Raw genomic sequence first — 13,610 nt, 5'->3', positions numbered from 1 at the left:
TTTAAATGTCTAAAACTAACCTCTATAATATTTTTGCAAGATTGCAAAATTCCACTATTAGGATCCATTGCTGTTGAAAAACTTACAAAACAGCCTTTTACTAATGTTTAAAATGCAACGCAGAAAGTATAGGTATCATTTAGTCTATTAATTGGAAGCTCTGTCAAGTCATAAAAATTAGATGTCTTGGCTCAACATCAAACATCAATTAATCGAACCCACCACATCAACAGGCTCAACAAATTCCTCAATTTGATAAAGACTACCTATAAAAAACCTGTAGTAACATCATACTCGATGGTGAGAAACTAGAAGCTTCACCCCTAAGATCAGGAATGAGGCAAGGATGTCCCCTCTTACCACTCTTTTTCAAGATCCTACTGGAAGTCCTAGCTAATACAATAAAATAAGAAGAGGAAATAGAAGGTATATAGATTAGGAAGGAAGAAATAAATCTGATTTTGATGACATGATTGTCTATGTAGAAAATCCAAAGAATCTACACACACACAAAAAAAACTCCTGGAACTAATAAGCAATTTTAGCACGTTTTCACGATATAAGGTCAACATACTAAAATCAATCACTTTCCTATATGCCCCACAATGAAAAAGTGGAATTTGAAATTAAACACACAATACCATTTACATTAGCACCCAAAAATGAGATATTTAGGTATAAATCTAACAAAATATGTACAAGACCTATATGAGGAAAACTACAAAACTCTGATGAAAGAAATCAAACAAGAACCAAATAAATGGAGACACAGTCCATGTTCACGGATGAGAAGACTCAATATTGTCAAGATGTCAGTTCTTCTCAACTTGATCTATAAATTCAATGCAATCTCAATTAAAGTCCCAGCAAGTTATTTTGTGGATATTGACAAACTGACTTTAAAGTATATATGGAGAGGAAAAAGACCCAAAATAGCCAGCAAAATATTGAAGGAATAGAACAAAGTCAGAGGACTGATACTACACTACTTCAAGGATTACCACACAACTATTGCAATCAAGACAGGGAGGTATTAGCAAAAGTATACAAAAATAGATCAATGGAACAAAATAGAGAATCCATAAATAGATCCACATAAATGTAGTCAACTGATCTTTGAGAAAAGAGCAAAGGCAATATAACGGAGAAAAGACAGTCTTTTCAACAAATAGTGCTGGAACAACTAGTTGTCCACATGCCAAAAAATGAATCTGGATACAGACTTTACATCCTTCACAAAAATTAACTGAAAATGGATCACAGATCTAAATGTAAAATGCAAAACTATAAAACCCCTAGAACATAGGAGAAAATCTAGATCATCTTGGATATGGCAAAGACTTTTTAAGATACAACACAAAAGACACAATCTATGAAAGAAATAACTGATAAGCTGGACTTCATTAAAATTAAAAACTTCTGTTCTACGAAAGACACTGCCAAGAGAATGAGAAGACAAGCCACAGACTGGGGGAAAATATTTGCAAAACACATATCTGATAAAGTACTGTTATCCAAAATATACAAAAGAACTCTCAAATCTCAATGGTAAAAAAAACCAACAACCCAATTAAAAACTGGGCCAAAGACCTTAATGGATACCTTATCAAAGAAGATATTACAAGGTAAATAAGCACATGAAAAGATGCTCAACCTCATATGTTATTAAGGAATTGCAAATGAAAACAACAACGAGATATCGTTACACAATTATTAGAACAGCAAAAATCCAAAACATTGACAACACCAAATGCTGGCGAGGATGTGGAGAGCAGAAACTCTCGCTAATTGCTGGGGGGGATGCAAAGTCACACAGCTGCTTTGGAAGACAGTTTGGCGGTTTCTTAGAAAACTAAACGTACTCTTACCATACAATCCAACAGTCATGTTCCTTGGTATTTACCCAAACAAGCTGAAAACTTATGTCCAAACAAAAACCTACATGTGAATGTTTATAGCAGCTTTATTCATAATTTCCATAACTTGGAAGCAACCAAGATGTCCTTAAGTAGGTGAATGTATAAATAAATTGTGGTAAGTCCAGACAACAGAATACTATTAGCGCTAAAAAAAAGATGAGCTATCAAGGCATGAAAATACACAGAGGCACCTTAAATACATATTACTAAGTGAAAAAAGACAATCTAAAAAGGCTCCATACTGTATGATTCCAACTATATAACATCCTGGAAAAGGCAAAACTATAGAGCTAGTAAAAAGATCGGTGGTTGCTAGGGGTTAGAGGGGAGGGAAGTATGAAAGGCAGAGCACAGAAGATTTCTAGGGCAGTGAAACAATTCTGTTTTGTACTATAATGGTGGATACATGTTATTATACATTTGTCTAAACCCAGAGAAGGTACAACACCAAGAGTGAACCCTCATGTAAACTATGGGCTTTGGGTGATAATGATGTGTCATGTACTTTTGTTGATTGCAACAAATATACTACTCAGGTTTGGGATGTTGATTGAGGAGGAGAAACTATGGTTTTGAGGGGGCGGAGGGTATACGGGAACTCTGTACTTCCTGCTCAATTTTGCTACGAACCTAAAACTGCTCTAAAAAATAAAGTCTATTTGAAAAAATTAACTATCTTTAAAGTCACACTTATACGGGCATTTATGTTCACCATTTTCCCAAAGGCAACTGGAATACCATACTCCAAGTAGGTCAAAAAAATACCTCTGGACTAGATTTGGAGCCCTGTAAAGTTCCTAGTTCCCATGTGGACATCGTTCATAGTGGGTCAAAATGATTTAGAGGCTTAGTAGTTGAAGACATCAAAACCAGCAGAATTACCACAAATCACTGTTCTCTACCAGCTACTACCCAATTAGAAGGCAATCATCAATTTTACAAGTATCTTAAACAATGCTCTTAGTACTTCTCAAATTCTTCACATAAGATATATTTACTGTTTTTTCTGAAAATCCTAAGTATATCAAACATAATATTTGAAAGGCAAATTGGAAATAATCTAGTTCCTATATGTAATTTAGGAAAATGACATCTAAACAAGTAAGTGACATATCCAAGGTCACACAGTGATGTAAGGCAGAAATGGAAACAACAGCTGACTCCCAGGCCAGTATACTTTGCTGTGACTGTCTTTAAATGACGATCTTACCATCTGGAAATTGAAACCAGATAGTTGCACACAGCATTCTAATCTATAGATCCCAAGAGAACTACTAGTAATAGCAATGTAGATATATAAACAAGATGATTTGTTTTATTTCGGTTTTATCACTTATGTGAAATACTACATCAAATTGGAATATTTTGGGGAAAGATTTAATGCAAGGGAAGGCAACACGGTACCAATCAGAATTTTGTCACTAAAAGTTCATCCATGTAATCTTTTAAATGCTAGCTCAGTCCATAATAACTTTTAGAGAGACCTATATTGGTTGCTTTTTCTTCCAAATACAAACACTGTTGTCCATTGACTAAAAAGAGTGTTTTCTAGAAAACTATATATTTTCAACCTATTTTCTTCTGATTACTAAATTTTCTGGATTTACAATGAACAGCATAATAGGCAAATCTTTTGTATACTGCAATACTCTATTGGTTTCATTGAATTACCAACATTAATTGTTAACAATATTAAGCAAAAAGAAAAAAGTTACCTTTTGAGTTATCTTTACCATACAAAGAGCTATTGCTCAGATGAAGATGTAAGAGGTCTGTTTTTCCCTTGGTGAAAACATGAGGTTGACGGATGTCATTTTCATACAGAAAACTATTCTGATAATCGTGAAATGTGCAACTTTCATGTTTAGGGACAAGGAAAAGAATAGAATTTAAAGAAATTATACTAAAAAAAGTAAAAAGTCCCAGCTTATCAAAACAAATATAGTAAAACCTTAAAGGAACAGGGTTATTCATATTAATTTAATATTTGTTTTAATCTTACTGCAGACACATTCTAAACCACAAGTAACTAAACAGTGTTATGGATGTAAAAGAAATAGGCACCCGGGCAGAATCTGATTAACTGCAAAATTTCAATTGAAGGTTTCTTTTTCAAATCATTCCAAAATAAGTTTGGCTTCTTATATTCTTTGTTCTAAAAGTAGAGTTATCATTCAAGCTTATTTAAATCCAATGAAATCAAAATTGTATTACTTAAATAAACTTCTAATTTGTTCACCAATGAACTATAAGAGCTAAAAAGTCGTATGTGGTATTTATGTTTCAGTTTTGCATGATGATTACTATATACAAGCATAATTATAAATAAGATTTTCTATGAATTGAATAATATATTTAATAATACCTCATACTTCTGTAAGCTCTACAGTACCATCATAAAAACTCATGGATTATGCTTTAACCAGAAAGGTCCTCTTTTGTCACTTATGATCCTTTATGATTCTTCTTAGAAAAGAAGTTCTATGGGCACCTTCAAACCTGAGCTGCAAAACTATTGCCAAACCATGATCAGTAACTTTTTCTGCCTTCTCTAACACCATACACGGTTAGGAGGTCAAAGCAAAGACTTGAGATAAGATATATAAAAGTATCAAATTAGAGAGCTTCGGGATATAGTAGTGGACACAAACCTCTAATCTACTGACCAGAATTTGTCTCCTGCCAAAAGCACACTTGCTGCTAGATATCTGGGTCTATATGTCCAAACATGGGGCTTTTCGAGTCCAAGGGTATCACTTAAGCCCACTGCTGTTCGAAAATGCTGACAGGGGCCTAGGCTGACCTGAATATATAAACAAAGAATTGGTGTAGGGGCTACTTAATAGGAACTTCATTTTGCTGTTTACCCAATTCAATACTTTGTGGTCAAAACAGCTGAAATCCTAGCTGAAGTTTCAACAGCAAAGAGGACTTGGAGCAATTTTTAACATTACTAACAAACACAACTAGACATTATTTTATTTTTGGAAATGACAAAATTCTACAAAAAAAGTTACAAAGTGAACCACTATACTTCATTTATTTAATTTCTCACACTGTGAAGATAATAGGAAGTCATCTGTAGTTGGAGAGCTCTTTTTGTCTCTCAACCTAATCATTAATATACCTGTTTTATTTAGGATTCATAGCAAACTAAAGTAAGGAAAATCCAAAGAGTCTTTGGAGAAAAGAAGAAAGCTCCTACGAAATACACCAGATACGGTCAGCTGTTTCAAATAATAATTCCTAAATCCATAAACATCTATTAAATAATCCAGATATTAGGTAAGAGTATAAACATATCATTATAGAAAATTTTCCAACTATTGAATGTGGACAAATATCGGCAACATTGAACACAAATTTAAACATGGCTTAAGTAAAATATCTTTTAACATTAAAGTCACATGTTTTTTACCTCATGAATTTCTTAAAGAGAGAGTTGTTTTTTCTGTGAGTTTTTAGTTAGCATCAAAAGTGAATTAGAAAGATCTTACCTTTGCTGACTGTCTGCATCAGCTAACTCAACGTTGTAAGGCACGAAGTTTCCTGGATCTTTAACTTCCTCTTCATAAGTCTTATTAAATGCATGTTGTATAATGTTAGTATGTTCAATAAATTTATTATACATTAACCAGCTAACTTGTAGGCAATATGTAGAGAATTTTCTTCCCACAATTAATGTCATGAGCTCTCTCACTATATGCCATAGAACATGAGTTCTAGGAGAACTAAATAAATTCATTAGGTATTTGTTGAGGGCACTTGCTGTCAGTCACTTTATCATTACTATCATATCCAACACCAACAATAACAACTTATGTTTTGTTATGTAACCACTAAGTGCCAAATAGATTAGCGACGAAGACGTTTTCAGTTGTCAGTTCTCTGGCCAGCATGTTACAAGCTTACCCTTCTCATCAATTTAATGACAAGCACACACACATACATATGCATGTGTGTGCGTATTTATTTGTTCAATACCTTAAATTTATCCAGAGGAGAAACAAAAATGTTGCTAGGCACACACACACACGCACACACACACAAAGCAGAAGCTATTAACCTAAAGAAGAAAGTAGTATTTAAAAAGGTACTTCCTCCATGCTAGTCTTTTTCTGTGACAACCATAGTCAGAGCAATATCAAGGACAAGTGTACATTCAGCTACTGGATGACTAGACAGTCAGACATGTACTGAGTTTGTCACGGCCCTGACGGGCTCCAGCTCTAGCTGATTCTAGTTGGTGTCTTCTAGAGGTTTGTATTCAAGTCATCACTAGACTAAATCCCTTACATCTTAATACTACTTTTCCTTTAAATAGAAAATAATATTAATTGACATTCAGGAAACTAAATGTATACAAATTTTATTAAACAGATACCATATAATGAGACTAATCTTTGTTAAAAAGCCTAACATAAAGAACTAAACAAACACTAAACTACTTTTCTATAAAAGAGTGAAATGTCTTCCCACCTCCCATACCACAAGCTTCCTAAAAAATGACACAATATCAATTTACCTCACAAATTTACTGTCTACATTAAAAATAGTACTTTATTTTATTCCTGTCAGCATGTTTCAATTTAAACACTTGTAAATTTCCTATTAAGCTGTTGAATTATGAAAAAAATCTTGTTGAAAATAATATGTAGTTGTAACTACATGTTATGAATTTCCTGTTTGTTAAGTAATATGAATGGTCATTATGCACTTACATCATCTAGTTCGACTATTTTTAGAGATGATTCAGGTCTCTCTATCTTTAATTCTTCTATTGGCAGAAAAAGAGCCGGGTGCTGTATTTTGGTCTCCTCAACTAGGAAATAAGATTAGAAAATAATATCACCAAAGAACATACCTTACCTCATAAATTCCTATTTTCAAATAACATGGCCAACAATCAAAGAATAATGTTCTCCCGTGCATCCACACAAAAATTTAAATGATATCAATTTCCCCAATTCAAGTAAAATATACATTTTCTTAACATTCATTTTTCAAATGAAACTATTTAAATTAAGGCAAAGTAAATCTAGAGGATGGCAAGAAGAGTGTGCATGGTTTTGACCTGGAGATAAAAGGTACATCGTCCAGGTGAGAACGATACAGTAAAGAAAACCGAAAGCAGATGCTGATTAATGCTTACTGTATACAATTTGAAATAATAAATTTGAAAATATCTAATCAAGGCTGAACTAACCATCACTATCTTCATCATTTTCATTCTGAGAACACTGTGCCTCACTAGGGGTTTTACATTGAGGTTTGAATGTATCCAGTAGCATGCTTTGAAGTTGCTCCTGTGGAGTTCTACAAAACAAGAAAAAAGCAATTGAAAGACTAACATACACTATCTGAAACTTGCCCAGACAAGATCTTGATTTATTTTACAAACGAGTGAGTCTACAAAATTAATGATGAAGCCATAGCTGTATCTCTAATTTACGGAAGAAAAGTATGTTTGTATAACAGAATCTTAATCTACTAAAATAATTTTGTAAATCAAATTAACATCACACGAGATTTTTAAATTGCATATACTACTGTTTCTCATTTAGGATGAACATCAAAGTTATAAGAGAACTCAGTGTTCTTGCAAAAGCCACATGGAGTCCATGAAACATACCACGCTATTTAAAAAGCTAATTTATGAATGTGTATTGTATTTCACACCCTTGGCATTATGTTGATCAGTTCTAAGGGAATCTAGAGACACTTTTCTAAATTTCTACCAAGCCAATAGGGTGATAACATAGGCTCCCGCAACACGAATGTAAGGTGCTCTGGCTGTGGTATCTGTCGACCAATTTACAATGAGGTTTGATGTGGTATGTCTCACATGGAAGGCAACAAAGCACAGGAATTCTCAGAGGTCAAGAGTGTGCATTTAGTTCCAGAGGATATTTCCAAATTATTGGGGAGGGGAGTCACTTTTTAACCAAGAATATAAACAGCTGCACAGCCCTCTTAGGCCATGCAAGCTCACAGAGTCCCCATAAAAGCCAGGGCCTTCTTAATGGCATTAGTAGGCAACATCCACAAAATTTAAAATGTACCAGACTCTGTTCTAACCAATTTGGGATATTAAATCTTAATATTAAATAAGCACTAGTATTACCTTAATTTTACAGATGAGGAAACTGAGGCACAAAGAAGTAAACCAACTTGTTCAAAGTCATTTAGGTAGTAAACGCAGAAAAGAAATTCTAACCCAAGCAGTCTGCCTCCCCAAGTCCATGTTCTTAATCATTACTCAATATTGCCTCTTTTGAAATTTGCAAAGGCACTAAAGATTTAATAATCTCCTGCAATCTACGGCTATGTGCATTTTCCCAATATATGTAATGTATACATCAGAACACTCCAAAATATTTATATATTATTCAGCTTTGTAATTTGATAAGCATGTCATCTTACATACATAATTTAATTAAATGATGGAAAATATTAAAAAGTAAAGGTCAAAGACAAACTGGTGCCTGGCCACCAGAAACCTCTTTCCAGTTTGACACAGATATACTGTACTAAAAATTCAATCATACATACACATAAATGTACTATTATCCAGAAGCTCCTTCTTCATGAAATGAAAATTTACCAATTTTATGAGTGAAGCCCTGAACCAAAGACTCTAAATAATAAAGCGTTGGAGCTGAAGGTGCCCTACAGATTGTTTATTCTAAACTCAATATTTTGCAGATGAGAAAATGTGGACCAAGAGAACTTAAGTGATTTGCCCATGAACAGCTAGTCAGTCAACGAACTAAATTTGCCTTCTTCATATTGGGACCTTCGCACCAATGCTTCGTTAAAGGATCATGGCACATAAATAAAGGATAAAATATCCATTAGAATAGGATTATCTCACCATATCTTTCTCTTTTAAAATTTAAACAAATTTATTGAGCATTGACCAATTCATTTGAGGAAAGTTGTGATGAGTGGTTCTAAATTTATTCTGTGAACCAGTGTTAGGCTGTTTGCATCAGAATCACTATAAAAGATCTTCTTTAAATACAGAGTCTGATACTCTTCCTTAAAAACACTGATTTTTAGGTCTGTCTGGGATTGGGTTAAGGAATCAGTATTCTAAAAACTTGCCCTGGGTCCTTCTGATGATCAGCTAGACTTGAGAAGTATACGTAATGAAGAGTAGGGGAACTGGAGTGGAAATATCAGCTCATTGCTTATACCCACCCTTAAAATACTCTAAATCCACATCTTATGCTCTCTTTGCTGAAACTTTCCTAGCATTTAAAAGATCCACTGGAGATATTAAGATTGCTATTAAGATCTATCAACGCTTAATGTATTGGTTGCAGGTAAAATACAAAAAATATTACTGTCCAAATCAGAAAAGAAATTCAAAAACAAAGTGCAATGGATCATATATTTATAAGCCTATTATAAAACATGATAGTGATAGGCAAAAATAAAGTCTAAACTGTGATCCTGGTTATCAACAGGGGAAACTTTTCTGAAGCACAGCCTCAGAAATGCATCACAAACTTGTGAATTGCAAATGGATTACTGTACATTAGCATCCATAATTAAGGCATACAGCATTAACTCAAAAATTGATTACTGTTAAAAAAATAACTGTGTAAATAAGACCCTAGTAAATATGTTCACTAACTGTTCTTCCCTACTAAGGAAATTTGCCAACATTGAATATTTAGCATAGCTCTGGACTTCACGTGCCTGTGATTAAAGCTTCTTATATTGTCCAAGCACAAATGATGGTGGTCATTTAATAACAAAATTGTGCTTCTTTTACTGTATAAAAAACTCATTGTGAAAGGCAGCCACCAAAAAAGATAAGTGACTTTGGGATTACTTTTATGTACTAATTCCTAAGCTAGAAAGTGGCAATTGAGAGGTACATGCTACTGAGTTTCACACCTGAAGGACTGTTATGGGTGTCATGCTTTAAAACAGATAGAAACAACTTGGATGGTAGTTCCATAGGTATAACCAGAATAGTACATGAATGAACTCAAAACCCTGCCACATAAACCACAATGGGATACAACTACGTACCTACTAAAATGACCACCAAAAGAAAAAAATTTAAAAAAAAAAAAGGTGCTGGCAAGGATGGAGAGCAACTAGAACTCTCATACATGGCAGGAAGGAATGCAAAACTGTGCAGTCACTTTGGAAAATAGTTTGGCAGTTTCTCACAAAGATAAACATACACTTACCATACAACCCAACCATCCCAGTCCCAGGTATTTACCCAGGGAATTAAAAACTTATATTCAAACAAAAACCTATTTGCAAATGTTTACAACAGATTTAGTCATAATTGTCAAAACCAGAAATCAACAGGATTTTCCTCAACACATGAATGCGTAAACTGTACATCATGATGATGAAATACTACTCCACAATAAAAAGGAACAGATTTCGATCAACTCAAGAACATGGATGAATTTTAAATGCATTTTGCTAAATGAAGGACACGAAAGGCCAGATACCGTAGACTAAAGATATAAAGCACTGTACACAAACAATATACTCTATCTTTAGTAAATTTGTGTCTCAGTGATATTAGTTAGCAATTCTGAAACTACTGTTTGTGTATATATATATATACACAAACAGTAGTTGATAAATTAATAAATACATCATAGATAATGAGAGCCAGGATTCTCACTGTAGGTGAAAGAAACTACAAATAAGCAAAGAAAGAATGTAAATGAACCTTGTGATGCTGGTTTGCAGTCAGAGGTATGAGTGTGAACTCATAGATAATGTGAGTTTAACTCATCGACGAACACTCATAAAGTGTTTACGTTAATAGATATTGTGTTAGACAGGCACAAAAATAAATTTAGAAGCATGTGTATACTGGGTTAGCATACATACATGTATTTCCTAGATCTGTTCTCTGAGAAGGCCCAGAATCTGTGACACCCGAGTAGCAATGAGCACACCTAGAGTGCAGATCTTGGTTTTTGAACACCATTCTCCAATAAAAGGAACAAGGATGCTTTGGAGAAATGATTCCTGGGGCAGGGAAATGCATCTTGGGTGCCAGAAAAATAAAGAGATGTTCAAAGCAAACCAACCAACAAATAAGAAAGGATAAGGATAGGTTGAAAGGACAGAGGAGTCAACCTGACAGAGCACTCAGTGGTTAAGCAGAACCTATTCGAGCCACAAAATAAACAACACTACTATTGCATATTAATCTAAAAAATAAAACAAATATCAAGAGTCCACATAAATAAACAATTGAATAAATAAATGAAAGTAGGAGAAGGGACATTCTTCCCTGAAGAATTAATAATCAGTAAATTATATTAATTTATTAATATAATAGATTAATAATTGGAGCAGAAATGAGGGAGATAGAAAATCACCAACAGATCAGCAGAGTAATAATTGCTGCAGGCAAAATCCACTAATAAACGCTAAAATTAGTGGTGAAAGTGTAAGGAAAAACAAGATTTTACATTATCTCAAAGTATCTCCCCTAAAATATTTCTTAATTACTATGATGTGAATATTTGTGCTCCCCTGCCCCAAATTCGTGTGTTGAAATCCTATCACCCAATGAGATGGCATTAAGAGGTAGGGCCTATGGAGGCGATTAGATCGTGAAGGCAGAGCCCCCATGACAGGATTAGTGCCCTTACAGAAGAGGCCTGAGAGAGCCATGTGAGGACACAGAGAAAAGAGGGCCATCCATGAACCAGGAAGCAGGCTGTCCCCAGACTCTGAATCTGCTAGTATCTTGATCTGGATTTCCCAACCTCCAGAACTCCGAGAAATAAATATTTGTTGTTTATAAGCCACCCAGTCTATGGCACTCTGTTACAGTAGCCCAAATGGACCAAGACATTAATTATAACGGGAAAAGAGTGATTTTACAGTGGAGAAACTTAGCGACCACTACATTAACCATGTGTTAACCATGTGTTCAAGGTTAACATCCTGGTAATAAGACACACTGACAACACGATCCTGTGACATCACACCCTGAGAAGGGCACATCCTTTTTGTGGTATTCTTCCTCAAAATGTACAACCTTAATCTAATCATGAAAAAAAATCAAACAAACCCAAGTTGAGTATATTTTATGAAACACCTGGCAAGTACTCTTCAAAAACGTCAAGTTCATGAAAGAAAAGGAAAGACTAAGGAATTGTAATGAACAAGGAGAAGTGACAAAACGTAATGTGAGATCCTGGATTGGATCTGAGAGCAGAATAAGGATGTTAATAGAAAAGCTGGTGAAATTCAAATAAAATCTGTAGTTTAGCTAATAACATTGCACCAATGCTAATTTCTTTGTTTCGATAAATGCACTGTGGTTCTGTAAGATGTTACCATTAGGGAAAGCTGAATGAATGATATATGGGGATTCTTTATACCATTTCGCAGCTCTTCTGTACATCTTATTTTAAAATAAAAAATTTAAAAGAAAAAAATCTGCCATAAAATCAGTTGAAGGTGGGGGTGGGGTGTAGATATTCACCTGTCACACAGAGGCTTCAAGGGAGACATGAGGGCTGATTTCAAAAATCTGAAGTGAATGCCATGGAGAGGAGCACTTCAGTTTGTTCCGTATTGGTTTAATTGGTAGAATTATGGCCAAGTTTAGAAACCAGCCAGAAACAGATTACAGCTCATTAGGAGATATTATAGCAGGCAGAATGTTCCAGAGATGGAATGGGCCACCTCCAGAGCCATTTCATATGACTGAAGGTGAAGCAAAGTCTTGATGACTATTCCTCAGGTACATTCTAGACAGGTCCTCCAACACCTTATTCCTCAAAATGTGGTTCAGAGAGCAGCATTATCCACACCAGCATCATCTGGGAGCTGTCAGAAATTCACAAGTGCAGAATCTCAGGCCTCACCTAGACTACTGAAGAAGAATCTGTATTTTACCATAGTGTCTCGGGGATTCACAGGCACAGTGAAGTGGGAGCGACACTGTTACACGGCAAACTCAGCTGATGGCCATTAAAAGTACCTCCCAACACAACTTGAAGGATGGTAAAATTATGAATGACTCTAATGTACTCAGTCATAGTTGTAGTTTACTATTTTAATAGTTTAATTTTTAGACACCTTATGAAATGGTGAATCTAACAATGTAGTCTTTGAATAAAATATATTTGAATACTATCACTAAAACTATAAAATTAAAGGTCTAATTAACTTAAAAGTAGGTTTGGAAAATATAGCCTCAAAAGTTTAGGCTAATGTAAAACAACTGACAGCAATACTCCTTCAAAGTAATCTTTCATTTATCACATTATTTTTGCTATTGTTCTTAAATTGCATGCCTTATTTATGCCTTTTCCCCACACATGTTTTCATTTCTCTAAATTAATGATGTATCACATACATAAATAGAATTAAAATTTTTATTAGAACAGTAGAAACTTCACAGGGATTTAATATTGTTTTAAAATTATTTATGCAAATGTGAAACACACATACAAAATTCCTACAATAAAAGCATGTCACACAAGGAACATAAATAGTTTTTATATTTCTCATTAATAATGCAAAAATTCAGAAAATACCTCCTGTATTTTTTAAGCCATAATTTTTCCATATAGGATAAACTGTCTTCTTTAAATTCAATCTTCAGTGGTTCTCTCCGAATTTTCAGATTAGTTTGTACTTCACATTCTTCCAATGAGTCTATAAAAATAAACGTAA

The 13,610-nt window shown here is 34.2% G+C and overlaps 1 protein-coding gene across 1 annotated transcript in view; it reads right to left on the bottom strand.

Annotated features, from left to right (window-relative positions):
- ZBBX (zinc finger B-box domain containing) overlaps positions 1-13,610 on the bottom strand; it is a 100,809-nt gene that overhangs the window by 25,700 nt on the left and 61,499 nt on the right. The window contains exons 10-14 of the mRNA XM_058555595.1: positions 13,472-13,592; positions 7,126-7,235; positions 6,641-6,741; positions 5,417-5,496; positions 3,635-3,774 (exon numbers count right to left, since the gene is read on the bottom strand). Coding sequence (XP_058411578.1) covers positions 3,635-3,774; positions 5,417-5,496; positions 6,641-6,741; positions 7,126-7,235; positions 13,472-13,592 — 552 coding nt within the window. The remainder of the gene's footprint in view (positions 1-3,634; positions 3,775-5,416; positions 5,497-6,640; positions 6,742-7,125; positions 7,236-13,471; positions 13,593-13,610) is intronic.

The sequence above is a fragment of the Diceros bicornis genome, chromosome 15 (assembly GCF_020826845.1).
Source record: "Diceros bicornis minor isolate mBicDic1 chromosome 15, mDicBic1.mat.cur, whole genome shotgun sequence".
NCBI classification, from domain to species: Eukaryota; Metazoa; Chordata; class Mammalia; order Perissodactyla; family Rhinocerotidae; genus Diceros; species Diceros bicornis.
This window is presented reverse-complemented; position numbering and strand designations above follow the sequence as displayed.